The 23,329-nt window shown below is 35.4% G+C and overlaps 1 protein-coding gene across 3 annotated transcripts in view; it reads left to right on the plus strand.

Moving 5' to 3' along the window:
• LOC117414011 (runt-related transcription factor 3-like) overlaps positions 1 to 23,329 on the plus strand; it is a 66,529-nt gene that overhangs the window by 18,386 nt on the left and 24,814 nt on the right. For 2 of the 3 annotated variants that reach the window (XM_058999857.1, XM_058999856.1), the window contains exons 3-5: positions 14,220 to 14,461; positions 16,679 to 16,835; positions 19,241 to 19,345. In XM_058999857.1, coding sequence (XP_058855840.1) covers positions 14,220 to 14,461; positions 16,679 to 16,835; positions 19,241 to 19,345 — 504 coding nt within the window. Of the gene's footprint in view, positions 1 to 12,993; positions 14,462 to 16,678; positions 16,836 to 19,240; positions 19,346 to 23,329 lie in introns of those variants that run through there. The other variant, XM_058999858.1, reaches the window with a different exon arrangement.

Genomic DNA, 23,329 nt, shown 5'->3' on the forward strand with positions numbered 1-23,329 from the left:
ACCGTGAGAACACGTACTCCTGGTTAACGAGATCATCCGGTTATAAGAATGAGCACTTTGAAGAAAAGAAAAAAAGTTATAATGAGAACAGATGTTAGGCTTAGGCTTGTGTAAGAGTGCACATAATATCTGGGAACTTCTTTAAGCGGAATGACCCATGGCAATGAAAAAACTTATATTTTAGTTTTTTTTTCACACATCTCTTAAGATGACTTGGCTTTCATTTGTTTCATTCTCTCAAGTATCTACATGGCATAGATTTTGTCGACCCAATCAGAACAGACATTTTTGACAGCCAATCACATCACAGCAAGCCAGAGCGACAGTACAACACACTGAAAATTACTATATGTAACGTGAAAAGCTTTTGGCAAGGAAGAGTTATCTTTACTAAGATTTCAAAAGCACTGGGCAAACTGTACTTAAATTCCATAATACCAAAACACTGACTTACACAATGGTGAAAAATAGAAATATACATGTACAAATAAGCTATGCAGAATTTTAAAATTCTTGCAGACAGATGCAGCCTAGCCAGGACTCTGTCTCTATTAACCCCATCCAGAGGGCAGTGCTTTTACAGGGGTCCATTGTAAATGAGCTTTATCCATAAGAGCTTAAAGCCACATTTAGCCACCAGAAGTCAATAAGTGTGAATCAGTGCTTTTGCATGGAAAATAACATGGGACGCTAAGCCAAGCCAGGTCAGGGATTCAAACCTGACCTCGAGATCAGGGGTCAGTCAGATTTAAGCCCCCTTGTCTCAGTCCTCACCGCAGCCCTGCAATCTCCAGGAGCTAACTGCTGGGAAGAGCCGGACAAGCAGGCAGAGTGGCTTTAAGTAGTTGAGTCTGTGTGCGTGCGTGCGTGCGTGTGCGTGTGTGTGCGTGCGTGCGTGTGTGTGTGTGTGTGTGTATGTGAGGGGTATTTATTAATCATTATGACTCTGACTCTACAGTAATCCCTTTGCTTATTACACAATGCCTGTGGTTTTTACGGAGGTAGGGCACTAATAGCGTGCTGGCAAGGAAAAACCGTGGCTGCCTGGATAAAAAAAAATAAAATGAGTAAGAGGGTTTATGAATAAGTAAGTTAGTAAGTAATACCAACAGCTGCAGTTCCTGCTGTAAAAAAAAAAAAGTAATCTGGTAAATTTGTGAATGGGAAATTCACCATTGTTAAATTGGAGAGAATCGTTTCCTGACACAAAACGCCAAAGTACATTTCTATCCGATCAAAGATAATATGTTCATTTAAAGTCAAAAGCTTTAGAAAAGCAAAGCATTAACCCTTTATAATCCACAGCCCTATCCACAGGCACACATGTGAAAGCCTTCCCTTTAAAAGCTTGCTTAGGCCAGCATTTTAAGTTACTGTTAAACACAAAAGAGCATCTTTATACTAGAGTCCCTCATATTAATGCTCCCTATACTGGACAGTGAAGCCAGATGGCACAGCATGCATTAAGTGAGGTCCTATGGGTCTGCACTGTTGTGCTGTATCTTTAGAGACTTTTCAAAGAGAAAATGCACAATGATAAGATCAGCAATGGATATGATAATCAGGGGAATAAAGGAGATTTAATGGGTTACTGTCACCTTTAATGGGTTAATGTCACCTTTCTGATAAGAAGCCTGGTTGTACTTGACTGTCCAGCACTATGGGGGTCAGTGCAGACTGACCACCAGGTTGAGATCCCTTAAACAAATTAAGTGTTTCTCCTGAATTTAATACTTTGTGAGAAAAAATATATACCTGCAAGCCATCTGCAGCTAAAATCATATGACATTGTAATAAGGCAGATACAGAAGGGCTAATTGTGAAACACTAGCTCAGTGATGACGTGACGACGTGACGACATGACCTTACAGTATTCAACCACAATAATTAGCTTTTTTTTCCCCTAACGCAACTGTTGATTTACTTCAGTTCCTGGACTTCTAAAGACAAATGAATGTGCACATTTATAAGCAGTTTGATGGAAACGCAGTATTTTGCATTTCTGTGAATAATCATTCTGTGGCTCCATTTTGTCTGAAATGTTCGTGAGTCCACTTTGTTTAATTTGTTTTGCACTGTTCATGCAGACTCAATTGGTAATGTATCTTTGTAGTTAGTTAGCTGGAATGTTAAATGGATACTTTCTTTCAAAATGTGATTTATATTTTTAAGGCTGCTACGAGACTCATGTGATTCTCACAACTTTGTTAAAACACACATATATTCACACACACACACACACACTCACTCACACCATATAATAGCATATAAACTTAGCCCTTTGCTAAAATCATAAAACGTTAAAGCACACCATACTATAAAACTAACTGCTTTACTGATAAAACTATTAAGGTTTTAACCCTAATAAAATCACATTTTGCAATTATTTCTCTTTGTGTGATTCCAACAAAGTTTAAACTGCACACAATTACACAGTGGGTTTCTGGTCCTCAAGTACCCATAACAGTCCAGGTTTTGGTTTCAAGTAATATTTCTGTTACAGTCTCACAGACTCCAGAGCAATCACTGCAGCTCCGCGCTGTTTAAAGTTTCAGTGGCAGCCTGTAAGTGATGTCTTATGTGCACTGGGGAAACAATGCATGTTTAAAACAAATATTTAGTTTCTGGTTGAAACAAAAAACCTGTAGCGCTGGGGTTTTAAAGGATGCATTCAAAATGTTTAATCTGCTGGTTGTGTCGTAGCCATTGGTAATTACTATGTAATTACATAGATATTCCTGCCTTGTGATCTGAAGTGCTAAGGCCAAATAGTTTATTAATTAAGCCCAGCATACATGAGGAAACATGTTTCTTCAAACATTGTCAAGGAAACATTATCAGGAAGCATTGTCAGGAAACTTGTTCAAGCAGCACGTGGTCATTCCTGCAGCACACTTCAAAATGGATGAAAGCCTTATTGCACTGAGTGGTGCTGCACTTATAATTGCATTAACACTTCATAGAAGGTGCGGCTGGTTCAGAAGAAAAATACTGGTTTTATTAACCAAACGTAAACAAATAGCACCGGACTCATCAGCCGCTGGAGTTTTTCAAAACTTTAGTTCACTTAATCGCCTTAAAATCCCAGTTTACATCAGCGTTTCTGTTAAACAGTTATAAACATTAATCTAGAGCAAGTTCTTTGAGAAGTGCTCACGTAAATATTAATGCATGCTCCTGTCATCTGGCTAACACCAGTAGTACTGTCTTATTTTACTATGCAAAGTCTTATGGATGTTTCAGTTATGCGTGACAGGTAAATACAGCACGAATGAAATGTATCATTAAGTATAACTTAAATTTTTAAAATAAACCACAACTACTGCTAAGCTAAACAGAAATTACTACAACGTAAACATTGCACTAATGTAGACATCCGTAGACGGCAGAAGTCTGTAGAAGTCGCCATTTTGCAAAGTCACATCAAAATGATTTCCTGATTGGCCAAAGGCAAAATGTTTCCTAAAAATGTTTCTCAAAGCAGAACCCAGGTCTGCTCCGGGACACACAGACACACGGAAACAGCCAGCATAGATGAGGAAACATTGCACCTGGAAACATGTTTCCTCATGTACGCTGGGCTTTAAACGCACATTCAGTTTATATAGGCACCACAATAGAAAATGGTGAAAATGCATTTAATTACATAACAATTAAAACAACCCCTCCCTTTCATGCCAGAAAGTCATTTACAAACTGCTTTGATTTTTTTTTCCACGCTTGTATTAAAAGATGCCATCAATGGGTAAAAAGGCCAAAATATAATAATTTTGGTGGAAAAATACATTCCACTGGTTTAGAGCAAAACCCCCTGTGTAATTTGTAAATGCAAAAAAATGATGTTACTGCCATTTGCTAAGGACAGCAATCTGGGTCTTATGTGAGGCATTAACTTCAAACTATGTTTTAATCGCACTCATATTTGGTGAAATTAATGGTTTGCTTTCAGTGGCATCTGTTTACAACTCAAAATAGATCAATGTATAACAAATTAATGAAGCTTACAGTAAGACCAGGATGAATATGCTCCACAGTCAATGCGGTATTCTGATGCGGTTGAGGCAAACTGTCTTAGTCATGTGTAGTACGCCTCCAAGAACCAATATAACGTCCAGACTCTACTGTAGTTATTACTGCTGGGAATGTTGGTATCAAATACACGACTATAAAAATAATTTGCTTTGGTGTCTTTTTAATATCAGAATTACAGCAAACAGCTTACAAAAAAAGATATGTTTTTATACACCTCTTAAGCTTTTTAGAACCTTGGGAAACACAGATCACTTCACTTTTTTTAGCATCCAAATAATTGAGACGACTTTCCACCAAAAAAGATCTGGTCCATAAGCAGTTAATGATTCTGCTATCCTGGGGATTAGGTTTTGGAGCTGTTCTTTGGAGCTGTTCACTCACTCTTCAGTATCATTAATAGTTGTCACACAGCCATCCAAGGTGCAGCTTTATTAAAGTTTCCTCACTTTTCTTTTTTTTTTTTTCTAAAAGCACCCATTGTGTCCTGGTATGTCTGCACAGCTTAAAGGAAACCTTGACTGTATTGAAATGCATACTTCAAAAATTGCTGTATGATAAATGTATCTAATAGCTGTGTGTTTTGTTTCAGCTTACTTTATGCTCTTTAGACGAGCGGCTTTATCAAAGTGGTATTGAGCAAGAAGGCAATTCAGTCCTACATTAAGTCTGCTATAAACTGTCTGCCTTCCGTTCATGTCAGTTCAGACATGGAATAAAGAAGTGCAGAACTCTGAGCCAGTCGACTGGAACGCACGAGCATTCTAAATATATATGTGTATATTTTAATAGGTATCAATGTTTATTACAATGTTAAGTGTTTAGTAGTTGGATTCTAGGCCCAAAACCCTAGTGGCAAAATTGAGACGAAGGCTGGGGGCTTTTAAGGTCGAGGCCAGTGTCAAAGCTATGATAGTCTAGGCAGAGGCTGTGTGTCAAGGCTGGGACCCTCTAAGCTAAAGTTATTGTCATGAACTTATATAAGATAAACATTGAGTTATATTTATTAGGTTAGGCTGGAGATGAATATGGACAATTCAGACAATTGTAAACTGGTAAAGGGGGGATCAGAAAACAAATTTTATTCCATCAGCATAGAAAACAAACATGCAAATTGAATGGAGACCAACACCAAAGGCCAAGGCTGAGACCAGAGTAAATGGTCTTGAGTTCATAAAGAGCCGTTCATTTTTTGGATGCTGTTTCAAGGTTACAAATGCCCAGACCGGTGGCTCAGGTTTTCTGCGTGCATTCACATGTGGGTCAAGTTAGGCTAAACAGCATACAGTTTGTGCCATAGAACATCCTCTTCCACACCCAGTGCAGTACACTGTACAAAATAAAATAGGTTATATAGGCACCTGAGGTGACAACAGGATATAGAGAATAGGTTTATGAACAAATAAATAAGAATGGGTCAGACATATGAACACAAATTCTTTTTTTTATAGTAGCTTCAATATTAGTAAAAATGTCCTTAATATCATTTTGTTAAGCATTGAATTATAGGTCTTTGAGGTTTGTACATAAAGGCAACAACGTGTAGCTAGATTTTTTAGGGAAAGCAACATCAAAGCAATTTAAGACCACTACGGAAAATTGTGCAAGTATTTATTAAACTACAGCTATGGCCAAAAAGTTTTGCATCACCTAGAATTTTAGAATTGAGACATAATTATATATATAAAAAAAACTATATAAACATAATTTAGATCTCTTATTTAACACCATGTATCAAATAAACTCGCAAAAGTCTACCGGAAGCCATTTCAATGTAACATTATTCAGCAGGTTTCAGTGGAGCAAAATGCTTTCATTTTATAGGGTGATGTAAAACTTTTGTCTATAGCTGTACATGATTTTTCTAAACCATGCAACCATAAAAAGAAGCAACTTCACGCATACTCACAGCAAATACAGCACAGCAGCGTTCGTAGTGTATCTCCTTAAGGGTGGTCTGAAGGAAACCAATACTAAGCTCTTGTGAAGGAAATCAGCCCACAACACTTACGACAAAAAGACTGTTCATGAGATAATCCTCCCTGTTTTTCTGAATTGCTTATTGTTTATAGGATTAAGGCCTTGAGGGCTAGGGGTCGATCTGTTCCGTTAAACAATTCTCTTAGGTTTGTCTGCGGCAGACCAAGCTTTTGTATCCTCACTTAAAGAAATAGCCACAGGGTCCACAATCTCCTTATAAAATCTGCTTGGCACACTGTAACACAGTACCGTTGGGTGTTATTATTTTGTTTTTATTTAATTTTTTTTTGGTTTGTTTTCCAATGCAGTACTTTCCAACTGTTATACAGTGGATTTCTTTATTATTATTATTATTATTATTATTATTATTATTATTATTATTATTATTATTACTATTATTATTATTATTATTATTATTATTATTATTATTATTATTAATATAAAAAGTTAATTAGTATTAGTATTAGTATTGGTATTAGTATTCATGTTGTTGCAAATGCAGGAATCATGAAAATAAATAAGCCTTTCCCCCTAAAAGGAATTATTCTTCTGAAGCTAGTGGAAGATTCCTACTTCCTCTAAGGCTCTAAGGATAATCTTCTAATTCCATTTGTCTCACCGCTGATTATCCAGCCCTTTGGCCTTGTGTCTACTCTACTTGAGAGTAATAAAGAATAATAAAGACGGCTGAACTGAAATCTACCCGCCCATTTCACTGTGTCAATCAATAGCATTGACAAAATGAACCTCCCGTGTCATCACCCAATAACTGGGGGATGAATGCCTGTTGCAACACTGAGGTAGTAGACAGACTCTTTCTATGCATCCACTATCCCACACTCCACGCAATCACTTGATGCTAATTCTAAGACGATAGGCGTAATTAACTTCACAACAATTGTTTGTTTATGCTAACTGATACACCAATCAGGGCAGTCTGGATTCAGTTTCCAGTCTCTGCATGTGCTGAAATGGAAGGCGTATTTATTTATATAACTGAGTGGCTCCTATATATATATATATATATATATATATATATATATATATATATATATATATATATATATATATATATATATATATATAAGAAATGATTACCCTTTTCTTTGCCAAAACTTTCTTTCTCATTCTTGTGCCATTTAACCCCATCACTGCTGGGGGGATAGATGAGTTCTTTCTGTTTTTCCAGTACTGCATTTGTAGGGACCTGCATACTGACCGTACCCTACGCTGCTCATCCAAGGGTTAAACAAGCTGTTCTTTGGCTGTGTGGCACGGTCCCTTTTGAATTCGCTCCCTAAAGATATGTGAGGTAGCTGTTCTATTTCTATGTGTAAGTCCACATTAAAAAACATCAAAATTGAGCCTGATGGCGTGTGCGGTGTATGTCATGTGCTCATGACTAGACGGATTGGGTTGGAGTTGGGTTACTTTCCTTCAGTTCCTTTTTTTATTTGCTTTGGTAATAAATCTATTGGTTGGTTCCCATCATGATTTTATTTTTTTAAAACACTGTGGTTTTATTGTGAAGTGAAAAATGCTACAAGGATCTGAAGTTCAATGACAAACGTTTCGACGAGAAGCCTTTTTTAATATCTTCAAATATTGTTAAGTGAATGTGATCCTTTGAAATTAGGGCGGTATATAACTCTAAATTATTATTATTATTATTATTATTATTATTATTATTATTATTATTATTATTATTATTGCTGCTTGGGTTTTTCCCCCAAGGGAGATTACTAACACCAATACTAACAACAATTTTTAATAAACACAGTTAAAAATGGATGTCATGTGGGGTAAAATAATGAGCGGTTAAAATACATGTGCTGTGTGCTGAAGTTACAAACAAGTTGTTTTTCTATGAGTCAGTCTTTGGTGAGAGCTTTAACCAAGCAGGGCCCACCACACATTTCAAATGACTGTCATACTGAATTGTACTGTTCAAATATATCTTATCCATGTGATTGTTTGATCTTTATACAGACGATTACTGTTTACTTTCTGTCTGTGCAACGTAACCTCATTTTATTCTATATATATAAAAAAAAATGCTTTTCCAGTCAAACCTTTGTTTGGAACTTGTCTGGCGAACGATTGCGTTGGATTAAAGAAAATGACTATAATTAGCATGGGAAAAAAAAAAAACTAAAAAAAATCTTCCCCACTAATTTTTCACAAACCACTATGCATTATCATAGCCTCCCCACCTCAAATATCACAAACTGAATGACCAATTCACTTCAGATTCAAACCACTGAGCTGCTCACAACACTCAGTTTATTTAGTATCGAACTTAGTCTAGATAATCCACCCAATACATGCATTCAAAAAATGAACAACAAAACTACCAGAAAGTGATGGCAATGGAGGTGGTAGAAATGCCTCTGTCCCTCAGAACTAAAAAAAGAAGCATGCAATATGTAGCGCATACTTTTTTTTATAAAGTCCATTAGAGGATAAATTCCTTTGTAATGGAAGTAGCACTCCTGGCCTGTGATGTGTAATAAAAATCAGGGATTTAAGTAACAATGGGAGACAAGGAGGTTTGGACACACTTTGACAGGGGGCTTGGTATTGGCTGCTCGGTTGGCAGGTGGTTCCATACCCAGAACTGCAAAAATGACTGAAGTTTTTCAAGTTGCGGTCCATAACAGGAGTGCCAATCACGGTCCTGGAGGGCTATCCCACTCCAGGTTTAACAGGTAACTTTAGAGACTAAACTCCAGGGTCTTGACGGAGGTTTAGTTGGTTAAACCATTTAGAACAGGGTTGGAACAAAGACCAGGAGTGGATGAGCCAACTGGCTTCACAGGGAGGCTGTACACCTCATTAACAGAGACCGCTGCCTGAGCAGACGCATATCAGAAGGTCTGGCTGTATCTCAGTACTGTAGCTATTGATTGGTTTAAAGTTATCTGGGGAGAATGCTATTTTCTTTTATGTGGTTGCACCTGGTGTATACGTTGCATTCACTTTATACTACTGTGCCTAATTGTTGCTGACAGCAGTGGTCCTCAGACTGGGAGTCGGGGTAGATTTCAGGCAGGACCCAAGCAGAAATGCTATACGTGACGACAACAGAGAAACGCAGCAGGGCTTTTATAAGATATAGATTTTTGCATGTAAACATTGTCAGATTAAGGATACTACACTGTGTATTTTGGTTTCATTAATTAATGTTAAAGCTTTCGCAATAAAATCTGATTTTGATATTTCTATCATGTATTAGCGAATTGACGTTTTCAATAGAGTCGCGGCCAGACTATTCACGTCGAAGTGGGTGGCGAGCCGACTGCAGTATGCAAGTATCTCAACTGTGTCGAACAGTGATTTTTAAAGAATATCTAGAGTCAAACAATCGCTATAATTCATTTGAAAAGCTCGTTTTTATTCGCAAATATTATGATTTTGTTTCGTGCGTTACAAAAATATGGGAGTTTTAGAGTCGATTTCTAATTTACACATTATTTGGATTTTTGAAAAAAAAAACATTATTATTATTATTATTATTATTATTATTATTATTATTATTATTATTATTATTATTATTATATAAGACGAACACATTTGTCGGTTTCAGTAACATATCACATTTAAAAAAAAGTTACTTGTCATTAATCTTTTTTTACAAAATTGTGGCTTTATATTTAATGTACTTGGGCATTTGAAATTAATAAGTAGCCTACGATTATTAATTCATTGATGTTTTTAGTTTATAACATTAGAAAAAGTGGCACACGTGTTTCATAGAATATAGCCTATATTTTAAAACTCAACTAAATAAACAGGCAAGCGTCTACATTGTTTGTATTTGGGGATGATTTAATGAAAGTTTATTTTTGTTACCAATGTTATCAATTACCGATCAGCTTTCCAAATTTACAGGCTGTTGTAAAATAGTAATCTATATATATTTACATATTTTTAATATCTTAACTAATAATGGTTGGCTGTTCTACTTTTACAGAGTGACGCAGTGGAACACAAGTATATGATTTTAAAAAAAAAAAAATTAAAAAAAAACAAAACCATAAGATATATCTTATGGTATTTGGATAAGTGTGAATGAAACGGTAATACGAATTGTTTCAAATAACGTATACTTCATGTTGTTACCCCAGAACTGAAAAAACCTAATGAATAGCCGGAAGCCGTTCACAATCCTGAGCTCTGCTCTTTGAAACGACAAACGCGCCAACTAGTGGATAAATAATTGTATTACCATTGACTTTGAAATTCTTGAGTGCAGGGTGTGGCAATAGGTCTGTTTATAACAACCCAATTTATCTCGATTAATGTCATTCATTTTTGCAACTGCTTTATATATATATATATATATATATATATATATATATATATATATATATATATATATATATATATATATATATATAGTGTAATAGCCTGTAATGTACTTATATTAAATGTAACTCGGGCATGACATTTATTTTGGAACATTATTAAAATGTATTTTAATGAAACCCCACATATACAAATACATTTTGTATAAATGTCAATCATATTTTTAAAAAGGATCAATTCTAATTGAAAGTGTATTTTGTTCTTGGTTAATTTACAAATAGGATGTAATATCACTGGAACTGTTTTTTTAAAAGTGGAAAGTGCAGAAATGCACTCATGAAAGGTGTAGGCAAAATAAAACACATTCAAACAATTTCGGGCATATCACTCAAGTATACACTGTACACCATACTCCGTGCTTGACTGACATGCTTCTTAATTCAGGATTGGTTCGGTTTTGTATTATTAGACTCGTTTATATATCTTCCAGCAATGTCTTTTCAGTAAAATTGTTAGTGCCGGTTCGTTCCTGAACATTAACGGGTAGGTACTTATCACTTCATCAAAAAAAAAAAAAAATTAAATAATAAGAGCAGCTATTTTAATTTTCAAAATAAATCCATGCACATTGTATTTAGTTTGGCTTGTTTTCTAATTCAAGAACACCTGGACGTGACTTTGTCTTGTGTTGTCTACTTCGATGCTGCACTAAAAACCAGCACTGAAAGACAGTCTTCCTTGTATTGACTTGTAAACACGCACGCACACAGGGTGGTTAGTGTTGAATTTGTGTCGGTCTTTATCTGGTTTGGGTTTCTGACAGTTTCACACCAGACACAACAAAGTAGGTCTACTGAAAATGCATGCAGTGCGGCAGCAGTCTTCACACATTATTATTAATGAAATGAAAAAAAGAAATTTAAAAAAACAGAAAATAACGTTATGTGGGTCGTACATTATTGCTATATAAAATGTTGCACACAACGTTGCATGCATCTTTGATACTACTACTGCTACTACTACTACTGTTGTAAATAATAATAATAATAATAATAATAATAATAATAATAATAATAATAATAATAATAATAATAATAAGCCACGATAACGTTACTGTATATATTCAAAATCTGAGCTTTCATTTACAATGTGTTGTTTAGCTGCAGGCTAAATAACAGATACCACTGTTGAGCAATAGCCTATATAGCGATCTCGCATTTATCAAATACATATCTATCTATCTATCTCTCTACCTCTCTATCTCTCTATCTATCTATCTCTCTATCAACACATCTCCAGTGAAGAAGCGAAGTGTAGAATGTGCACAACGTTACTTGCGGTTCTAACTCATTTTAAATGTTCTCACAGCCGGATTGAGCTCAGAGTGGGCTGCGATTCTTCATTTGCTCGTGGGTTTTATTCTAATCCAATTATTTCATCACTTCAGAATTTATTTTACATGTCTAGAAAGAATAAACAGTATGTAATCGATTCCACATCCGCAGTAAGGAAATATGATATTTTTTTTTAGACCAACCACTAACAATTACACTATTTTTAACATCGATCAGATCCATGCACATGTTATTTTTTTAGCTCTTAAAAAACGGTTACTTTTATTAATATTAACCCTATATATTTTTAAAACTGACTTCATTTTAAACCAAATAATTGAAATGTATTTTTTTTTTATGTCAACTTAATTTTACGCATTGATTGTGTAGAAGTCGATTCTTAATAGTTGTATAATATTTATTTAACTAAGAACCGGTGAGCATAACATTAGCCGTTTGTATGCGTTGTTTATTATTAACCCTCATACTCAAGTCGCTTCTAGAATTCTGCATATCGGCTCAAAATACCACATGACAACTTTTCATTTTTTCATAAATAAATGATGGAAATTGTGGTTTTAATAATTCATTTCCTCTTCCGCCATGCAAAGACCATTTAACCTAGTTTCCGGGTTTAATTTCGTTAAATAAACGATAATAATCGTCACAATAAAATGAAAAATGCAATTGTTTTCATCAGTTCAATAAACGCATTTCCATAGACGATGTAACTCAAGGCTCTCGCTGCTTTGTCGTTTGCCTTACATTAAAACATACAACAAATGCATACTGCGAATATACATTAAACGATATTGGTTTTAGTATCAGACTGCGGACAAAACCCAAGAAAATAAAGAAGTTAAATAAAATGTCTAATATAGGCCTTTTGCAGTAGCACTTTCACTTCTTTAAATAGTGTGGTCGTCTTCCCTGGTATTCTGAAAATGCAATCATAAAAAGCGTGACGTGTGATAAGCATACAATGAAACTCTAATGGCATATCAGTGGGCTACTTAGTTTTAATGTTAGTTCTGCTTTTTGTGCAGAAACATGCGTAGTTCTTCCTTCTAAGAGCTTTTTTACATGCGAGTGCTTACGTAGCACAATCACGAGAGAATGTCGCTTTGTTTTAAATGTATTCTAAAAGGCTAGGGGGGGATCTCATACAAAAACATAAACTTTTAAAAACGTTATGCGCATACCGCTTTATGAAGCGCATTATCAGACGTTCTGCCACCAGGACGTGTTCCGCTGCGATTGATTGGTCGCCTTAGGCCCTACCCATTTTGTTCATTGGTGCAAATTAGAGTCATTCATCCTCCAGTCTCCAAACCGACTTGAGTAAATAATATTGCTGCACTTTTCCTTGTAGCAGAGTTGTGCTGTTTTGAAAGAGGAGCACGTTGGTCCTTAACTCCCGTGGTTAAACTTAGGGGGATTGCACTGCCTACTACAAGATTAAGGAACACGTATGTTTTTTTTTTAAAGGCTTTATCTTCGGATAAAAAAAAGACGGTAACACGTCGAGTTATTTTTGTGCGTATCTCGCCACAATCTGATAAGAAAGCTACCAGCGGCTGCCAACATTTGTATACAGAAGAAGAAGAAAAAAACTTCTATTTGCAACATGATTCTTCCGCGGTTCCTATTCAGAGATACGTGTTGCACAACTACTGCTTGAAAACGGCAATCTAGACGAGGCTGGATGGACTTGATACTCATCCAAAGCGTGCTGTGCTGGAAGTCGGGACGTTTGCACTTGGCCACACTAGAATAATCAAGATTCACCCACCTGAGCTACCGCGGCATCTTTACGCCATTGCTGAATTCGTGAATAGAAATATTATAGACAATACAATCAATTGTACATTATGTTAAAAAAAAGAAGTTAGATAATTTATTATGCAGCTCAAACTATACTACTAGTATAACAGTATATTGGTTTGATACAGGAATTCGTGTTTTTTTTTAATAGAACTGAAAATTAGTAATCCGGTTATTGGTAGTCTGGTTAATTGTAAAAGTCGGATAAAATTAACTCCTGAATTAAAAAAAAAAAAAAAAATTGTAACGTTACAGTGAGTAAGCCATCAGGTGCAGTATCGAAAGTGGCCAACTGTTTTGCATAGCAAGCTTGTGAGAATAAAAGACTCTGTGACTTTTGTGGTTTTGCTAGCTGAAGCAAAACTCCAAAAGCGTCACGTAGCTTGCAGTTACATCCTGAACTCTGTGTTGCAGTGTAGCACCCGCAAGCATACTTTTTTTTATTTTTTTTTTATTTTTAAAGGAAGCATTTGTGCTATTAACACTTTGTCACACAGAGGACATCTGGTGAGAGAGGGAGAGCGCAAACGGCTCAGGACTGCATTGATCACAAGTTGACTGCGGTACATTGATCCACTGCAAGACCTTCATGTAAATAATCTTTTTTGGGGGGAAAAACTGGTTGTACTTTAAAAAACAAACCAAGAAACCTTTTGTATTTTAAACAAGAAACAACCCCCACCAAAAACATAACCGTGTTGTTGTGCAACTCTGACCCGGGTGTTGTGATGCGTATTCCCGTAGACCCGACTACCAGCAGAAGGTTCACACCACCTTCGACTTCGTTCCCGTGCAGCAAGATGGGAGAAAGTACCGGGCCGATGGGCACCTCCGGCCCGGGTAGGACTCGACTTGAGACACGGTCTGTCGTGGATGTTTTGTCAGATCACGCCGGTGAATTGGTTCGGACAGACAGCCCAAACTTCCTTTGTTCTGTGCTTCCTTCGCACTGGAGATGTAACAAAACTCTGCCCGTGGCTTTCAAGGTAAGGAATTAAACTTTTAAGGGTTACAGTATTTTTATGTGCGGTTATGTGTCTTTAAAGTTCCATAAAAAGTCGAGTGTTATTACAGGCTATTTATAAGAAACCTAGCCATGCGTTGGCATGATTTGAAATACAAAGTTATGTAATTGATGCATTGGTGTGCAGTTGGTATTTTGAAGAAATATATCATTTACACATAATACCATGTATGTACTATTAATAATATTTTCATTTAATATGTGCATTTTATGAGCACGGTGCTTATGCGTGGTGCATCTTTAGATATAGATTTGCATAAAATAATGTAATGGGTATTGTGTTTTTGTGTAATGTACTGAAGGAGAATTATTATAATATTATGTATGGTATTACATAATATTATAATATACTCTCTCTCTCTCTCTCTCTCTCTCTCTCTATATATATATATATATATATATATATATATATATATATATATATATCAAACAATACCAATACTTGTAATTATATGCTTTTGATTTTCACATGATATTATTAAACAAAAAACCAGTTACGCTGGTGCCAAAAACAAAACAAAACAAAACAAACATGCAGAAAAAAACAAGTCTATTTTTGTAGTACACACACTCGTAGTAGAAGAAATGTGTTAAACGTAACACAGTTCTAAGTTCATACAGGGACAACACAAAAAATGTGCTTTTCTTACACAATACTGTATTTGGCCACACAGACAAAAAGACACCTTACTGTGTTGTGGTTTGTTAATTCCAACACAAAATTGTGTTGTCCCTGTATGAACTCAGAACTGTGTTACATTTACCACATGTGTTCTAAGAGTGCATAGTTCGGTTTAGAAAGTATCTAATCTAGTTATGAATATTTAGAATATGTATTATATTTAATGTCTTTAAGAAATAAAGGACTGGGGTTTTCGTTCTTCTAAATTATTAGTTAATTAGCAAAGGCTAAGCAAAAATTTCTGTTAAAATGAAATTAGATTCTATTAAGATGAAAAGACTGTCGCTCTATGTAATATAATAGAGTAGACCTACTACTCAAAATATCAGTTCTAATACTGTATTAAAAAAAGAAGCAGCAGTGGTCAAAGGCTTCATTTGAATTATTTGGCTATTTAAAACTTGTAACCAACCATTTGAATCCATTACTTATGCTCCCACGTAATTGGCATTAATGTTGGTTGGCATTCAACAGAAATACCGCAAGTGCTTTAAGAAAATATAAAATGTAACAATGCAATTCACTTTACATCATTATTATCGTGTTCCTTTTTCTATTTTATAAGAAACGTTGCAGGTATGCATTTTTAACCCGTATTAATCATTGTTTACGTTATGGACAAGTGGGTATCATGTATTATGCGGGCAGCGGTGTTGGTCAATGTGGATTATGGTGTGTGGGTAAAATTAGCGTTAAGACTTTGACTGCGGTCTCGCGCTAGACATCAACTTGTAATGATAAAGGGGCCTTTGTTATATTTATAGAACGTCCTGGCGATAGAATGCTTCCCTTTATTATACAACACAGCACAGCGTATGTAATAATATTTATATATACGGATTAATATCGTCTTTGCTGGTAATGCCTGCAGAATTAACGTGGCTCACAAAAAGTACAGTTTACCAGGTTCAAAAAAAAAAAAAAACAGTATTTCAGTATTTATTTTATTCAGTTGACACAAACATCTAACTAATGAAAATAAAAACTATAAAGTGAACAGTGGCTTTTTCATTTTGGGCAATAGGTGTTTAGTATAAGACGATTTTAAATTCCCAACATTTAGTACATTTATTTGACTGACAAAGTAAAACAAAAAAACGTTATGGGGTATTCTAGGTCATTATATGCCTGTAGTTGCTATTCTTTTTTCACCATTTGTATATTTATAACCTTATGGTCCATCATTACAGTTTTTATTTTCTTAAATATGTAATATATCGAAAGTTAATGGCGCAACGCGTTGTCAACCTGGCACAGTAATGCACAGGTATTTAAAAATGGTCAAAGCAAGTGTGCCGCTTTGTGACAAATATTAGGCTTAATAATAATAATAATAATAATAATAATAATAATAATAATAATAATAATAAAACGTTTCCCGACTTGTACTCTTATTTATGCTTTGAGAGCAGTGGTGCATTGATAAGGGGGGCTCGTTAAAGACGGAGTATGATGTCGTGGTTTGCTGACTTCGCGCGTGTGAATATGTGCCTGCAGGTGGTAGCTCTCGGAGAAGTCCCTGATGGAAGTCTGGTCACAGTCATGGCAGGAAATGATGAGAATTATTCCGGAGAACTCAGAAACGCTTCAGCCGTCATGAAAAACCAAGTGGCTCGGTTCAACGACCTCAGATTCGTTGGACGGAGTGGAAGAGGTAGGTGAAGGTTAAAAAAAAAAAAAAAAAAAAACACCGGTGCTGTCGCTAAGTGTGGCGCGCCTCAATATCTGACTCTACATGCGTATGAAATTTCGATTGATGTCTTAAATAAGCGTTCAAGGTAAGTACAGTAGACAGCGACACCTGTGTCTGTATAAGCACGCATTGCATACGTTGTGGTGCCCGCCTTCAAAACTCAATCTATCTATCTATCTATCTATCTATCTATCTATCTATCTATCTATATATATATATATATATATATATATATATATATATATATATATATATACAGGCACCTGCACGCTGTACTGTTGGTTTCACGGATCCCGATTATAACTAATCTTGAGCTACTTCAATTGAAGTTAATTTAGGTAAGATTAGCCACTTAAACACATAATTAAGCATATTTACATTTTATAAATGGATATTAAATAGCTATTTAAAAATCTAGTGGGTAAGAAAATGAAAATAAAAAAAGAAGTATTATTATTATTATAACGGTTTCTTGACAATGTGTTCAATAATCAGTCTTTATATAGATTGATTGATTGATTGATTGATTGATTGAACACATTGTCAGGAAACTGCTATAATAATAATAATACTTCTTTAATGACAGTTTAAACCCCGTATATGGAAATACCTGTAAAGTCAAAAAAGCTTCAACTGAGCATTTCCAAATACCGAATGACAGGCTTTACCATAAATGTTTTAAATGCTGTCTGTGTGATGTAAATTGGGGTGGAAAAAAATGTTTGCAGTTGAGCTTGAAGCATTTGCGTGATTTATTTGCACGACTCTCTAACCTAAGCTTATTACGAGCATCATTGGAAGTCAAATGCCTGAAGGTTGTTGAAATGGTCCAAATAAATAACAACAAAATATTGGGTTGACATCTTTCTTTTGCATAAACCGACGCCAAATGCCTCGCTCAGCGCCGGTTTGTGGTGGATATGTGTGAACAGTAGGCACACTGTTATTGGGCCTAGAAAAACAAAAACCAAAAAACAAAAACCAAAAAACAAAAACCAAATTAATACATATGTATAATCAAATCGTAGAATTCCAAAGCACATTTAGCAAAATATATGAGATATCAAAAACAGGAGCTATGCCCCCCCCCACCCCCCCCTCCCCGCACATCAAAGAACTGTCTAAAAGCATTGAATGATATCTGTGTATAGGAAGTGGGTGTCCAGAAAGTCATTGCGTAGTTTGTTGTCTTTTTTAAAAAAAACAAACATATTTATTTGTATTTTTGTTCTATTGATTTAAATCCTGAATATTCAGGGTTCAAATATTAGGCAATGCATGTTTACTGGCTCATCTCTTCATGCAAACTCAAATAGTTTACATTCCTTTTGCTCCTTTGTTTTCCTTTACCCCCCCCCCCCCCCCCTTGGCCTGCATCCCAAGTTAAATATTTCTTTTAAATGTCACGCTTAACTAGTTGCAGGTTGATGAATGGAAAATGGATTCCTCGATGAATTAAAATTACCTTTCATTTCTGTACTTAATTATCCTGTTAGGATATTTTTTTTCAACTTCCTCCAGGACATTCCTTTTGCAAAAATGCAACATTAGATCTTGAAAAATATTAGATTAGTTATTTTATATTAACCCATGGTCTGCATTTTTATTTTTTAACTGACACTTTTTATATTCAGCCTGCCAGTCTATTCCTGAAAGCAGATGTTTAGTTAGTTTAAACTCTTTGTTCATTTTATTTGTTTCAGATGATGTTTCTGGGAAATTTTTGGTTTAATATTTATGTCTCCATCAAAACTGCCCTAAAATATTTAACACCTGAAGTGTTGCTTTTTGCATTTCAGTCTGTTCTGAGACATCTGGGGCTAGATTCTCATAACCATTGACTCCAAATTGTGATTAGCATGAGTTTTGTATGTAGTGGAGACACACCCAATAAAGCCACCAATCCAGAAATAAAACAACACTGACATTTAATTTAATGGACTTAGGGATGAGTCCAAAATAGTTTATTACTCGTTTTAGAAATACAAATAATGTTTTTTTTTTTTTTTTTATTCTTTCAGACCAAAAAAAAGTGCTAATGACGATTTGGAGTAAATAGAATTTGATAATTTAGCCCTTGGGGTACTTAATGTGTACCTAAAATACAATTTCTAATTCCTTGCTCTCGTTTCTGATTTACAAATAAACATGAGATAGATACAAGAGATAGATCAAATGGAAATGTGGAAAGTTGTGGTTAGCTGAAGAAACCTTCTCTATGTAATTGCGTGTGTGTGTGCGTGTTTGTGTTTGTGTGTGTGTGTGTGTGTGTGTGTGTGTGTGTATGTGTGTGTATATATATATATATATATGCATAGAATGAAGCAGTAAGAAGTTGCCTAAAAGTCTACATTTCTTTTATTCAGGTAAAAGCTTCTCTCTCACGATCACAGTGTTCACAAGCCCCCCTCAGGTCGCTACGTATCACAGGGCCATAAAAGTGACAGTCGATGGGCCGAGAGAGCCAAGACGTAAGTACCAGCATTTACTACATTGCCTTTGTAAAACACTGACATGCGGGGATGCCTGTGAAAAGTGTATTAAATAGGTACCCTTATAAAAGTTTACCATGGTCATTTTGCATGCTTTTCCCCCATTGTAACACTGTGGGTTTACCATACCTTATTATGATTTGCCAAAATGCTTTACCATACCTCTCTGGGCTCCACCTTTACCGTGCTTTCACTATGCCTTATTACACTTTGCTGTGCTTTTACTATGGGACACTTTTAGAAGTGTTGTTACAGTCCACAGTTCACTAACTTACTGCATCAAAGAGGAGGTGCATTGTTCCCCAGGGAGTTTTCTCCATGTTAAAGGAATAGCATTCTGTGAAGGTGAAAAAGCTGTTCTTTTTTTTTTTTGCTTGAAAGTTATTGAATATATTCTCTAGCCAGCATAAGTTGTATAATCTTTGTGCGATTGTATTTCTGGGCTGGATTCTGAAAGCAATGTATACCTTTGAAAAAGAAGGGAGATAAACTAGCTATAAGGAATCTGTTTGACAAATAGTAAATAAAACTACATACTGCTAGAAGTGGGTGTTTGAGACCCCCAGAGTTATGCCTTTAGCAACATGTAAAATAATGAAATGTTTCACAAGCTTAGAAGATAGTACTAGTACAACATTGTCAGGTTCAAAACTATAAGCAAACACTCAAATCAAGAATCAGAATCATTTGTATATCTTTTCAAGATAAACCTCACTTGAGGGCTTGTAACTGACCTCTGCCATTTCCACTTATCAGTAAACCATATAGAGATATAAAAACACAAATATTTTTTAACTGCGCTATTTTCAAGACTGATTTATTATAATTACAAATCAGCAACACAGTTATGTTTGTTTGTTTGTATCTAAAAGACTCATTTAACGCTTACAGATCTGTAATCGCTTGTGAGTGATTCTCTTTCTGTCGTTTGGGACTCAATTAAACATTACTCTCTGTGCAGAGAGCTGACATCTTGTGCAAACAGGAAGCCATAAGCGTCGACTCACATTTCCTGATTAAATGCAGTGAGTTTGGTCTTTTGTCAGTATTTAACTTATTTGATTTATGAAGACAAGGTTTATTAATCCCAGTACTGTCGTTCTGAACACTCTCGTGTTTACAACACCTGACTGACAAAACATTCATGCAAACACTTTGTAATAAGTGCCTTCCTTTTAAATAACCATGGAAGGCAGCATGAATTAAACATGCTGTCCCTCTGCATGTCTGATGAGCCTTAATGTATACCTAGCGATTTCCATGCTAATTACTGTGAAATCCTATCCCAAACTCTATAGCTAACACTAATTCACCCAGGCTTAGAGTAAAATGCTCACTTTATTTCTAGTATATATTTTATACATTGTTGTTTAAATACAGTTTTTTGGTCTTCCGTTTATTCATTTATTTTATGACAGAATGTTGATGACAGTTCAAAAAAGTTCTTGGAGGTTTAAAAGCTATTCGGATGACACCAACACATAGGAATATAAGGAACATGAGTCAGGACCTCTGTTTCCAATTCCAAGTGTTCGGTTGACCGGTCTGTTTGTTAAATTAGGGTGAGTAACTTTTATGTTGGTTTATTCTCACAAACAATTGTGGAAGAAAACCTTGAATACTAAACGACTTATAACATATAGCACAGTTGAACAATTAAATCCTGACAATTAAATGAGTCATTTACGTGGAAAACATTGTTATATATTTGCATATATTCTCAACAGACTCATATATAACAGGGACGTCAGGTTTCTCCCTATTACTGGTAATATTTCAAAATATTATTGATCCAAGCTTTATTTTCCTCAGGCACTGATTTGCATAATTGCAAAGTCAGTTTTGGCAAGTTTACAGGTACAGTTGGAAAACCTGACTAACTTGTCCCTTGTAGCGAAAATAAGTTTAAACACAAGATTTGTGGTACTGATTTGAAAGCATATTGGAATAGAACCAAAAGAGAAGTGGTTTCCCAAATATAGTGTTCATATTTTACTGTTAAGTGATAATAAAACTACACGTCGCATGTCCATAAAAATCAGTAATTTAACTTAAATGAGGGGGCATTTACAACACTGCTTAATAAGAAGAAATGGAAAACCCAGCCTGTTTATGTATTTGTTTAGTCTTCTAGAAATTGTAGAGAAATTTAAGCAGTACTGTTCTGTAGAGTGTATGTCTGGTGAGACTTGCAGTTTAATGGGCTGTGTAATTCGGGCTACCAGTGGAGCTGGATCCAGGGAATGGAAGCAGGCTTTGGAGGCGAGCTCTATACTGTAACTCTGTGAGTTGTTTTAAAATATATATATTTTATTGTGAAATCTTACTGCTCACTGGAAATCACTTCCAAAACCTAAAATGTCAATGTTGGAATATGATAATGCCCCTTTTTTAAAATATGTATACAGTGTGTGCTGTATGTATGTTGAAAGTAAGAGCTGGAGTGTATCTCACCTCCAGCTGTAGCCAGTCAAGGCATTGGAAACCACATTGCAAACACTGCCATAGGAAATGCAAGCCAGTTTGGAGAAAGTAAAGAATAAATAATGCGTGCAAGATATTTTCATAGAGAAGCACAAACATAACACACAACGTAGTATATAAAACCGCAAAAAGAAAATCTGGAAAGGTGCAACTTCCGTGGCAAAATAACACAGATGCTTCTAGATTGATTCATAGCCCAGCGGGAGGGGGTTTGTTATAAACATCTCTTTCCTTCCCTCTCCACTGATTGATCAATCCAAAGGGTTTTAAGAAGTTATAAGCCTCACAAGCTTACATAGAAACAATTAAAAAGACGTCCGGCATCTCTCATGCTTACGCTGACAAATTGTGGCAATTCATTCAACTCAGGGAGTAACTTGCACAGATACTGTATTATTATTTTTCTTGTTCTCCCAGACTGTAATAGCCAGTTTGACATACAATATAAAAACCAGGACCCTTTTTTTTAATTTTTTTTATTAACCACTGTGTTCAGAATCATTTTATTTTTTTCTATCCAGTTGTCTGCCATAGAAGTGCTTGGTTTCTTTAATTTGCATGTACCAAGCTGGCTGTACCTTTTATGCAAATAACTGCACAAAGAAATTTCAGTTTTTTTTTAATGACACTGATTGCCTCACTAAAGTAAACAATATAATATGACTGATATTAACTATTAGCAAAAACAAACAAACAAACAAAAAAACAGTAAAGAAATACTCTTTGTGCTTCGCTTTCCAGTCTTTTCTAAGAACGGTAATTGAGACGTTGACATTTCACAGGATACTTTATGAAAAATGAAAAATGGAAAAAGTAAACCCTGGGCAGCCAACTTCTCGGTCATGCTTCATTTCTCTGATTAGAAACCGAGCAAATATTGGCATTTGATAAACACAGGAATGCACAAAAGTATATCTGGTGAGCCCCTGTGGAGCACAGATTCCAAGATAGGCAGATTACAATGGTATCCAAAATAAACGTTATACCAACGCTGATACTCTTTGTAATATTAAGACAGAAACAATAAGAACACGTGACAAATAATGCTTTCATACTCCTTCGGCAGGATCTGAGTGTTTTGATTTTCTTTTTTAAGTTTCTGCTCTCACATGGCTCTAGCACACACACTTTGAGTTTGGCAACCTGCTTATTGTATAATTTATCTCTTGGTCTCTGTTGGCCTTTCCAAGCGTGTAATTTAAAACACAATAAGAAATCAAAATTTAAATATACAGGGTCCTAACCCATGCTGGTTCTAAATACCGCCCCCCCCTCCCCCGTTTAAAAATAACTTTAAGGCAGGACCAAACTTACTTTACTTACTTTTAAAGACAGAAATGCGGTCAAGAGGCTCAGATAGTAATTAATAAAGTAATTCCATTTACAGTTCGTCACTGTTTAGAACACTTGAACACACCCCACAAACAGCATTTATGTTTGCGTTCATAAGCCTCCTCTGAAGTCGATGTGCTAGTTCTG

Source organism: Acipenser ruthenus, chromosome 25 (genome assembly GCF_902713425.1).
Source record: "Acipenser ruthenus chromosome 25, fAciRut3.2 maternal haplotype, whole genome shotgun sequence".
Taxonomy (NCBI): domain Eukaryota; kingdom Metazoa; phylum Chordata; class Actinopteri; order Acipenseriformes; family Acipenseridae; genus Acipenser; species Acipenser ruthenus.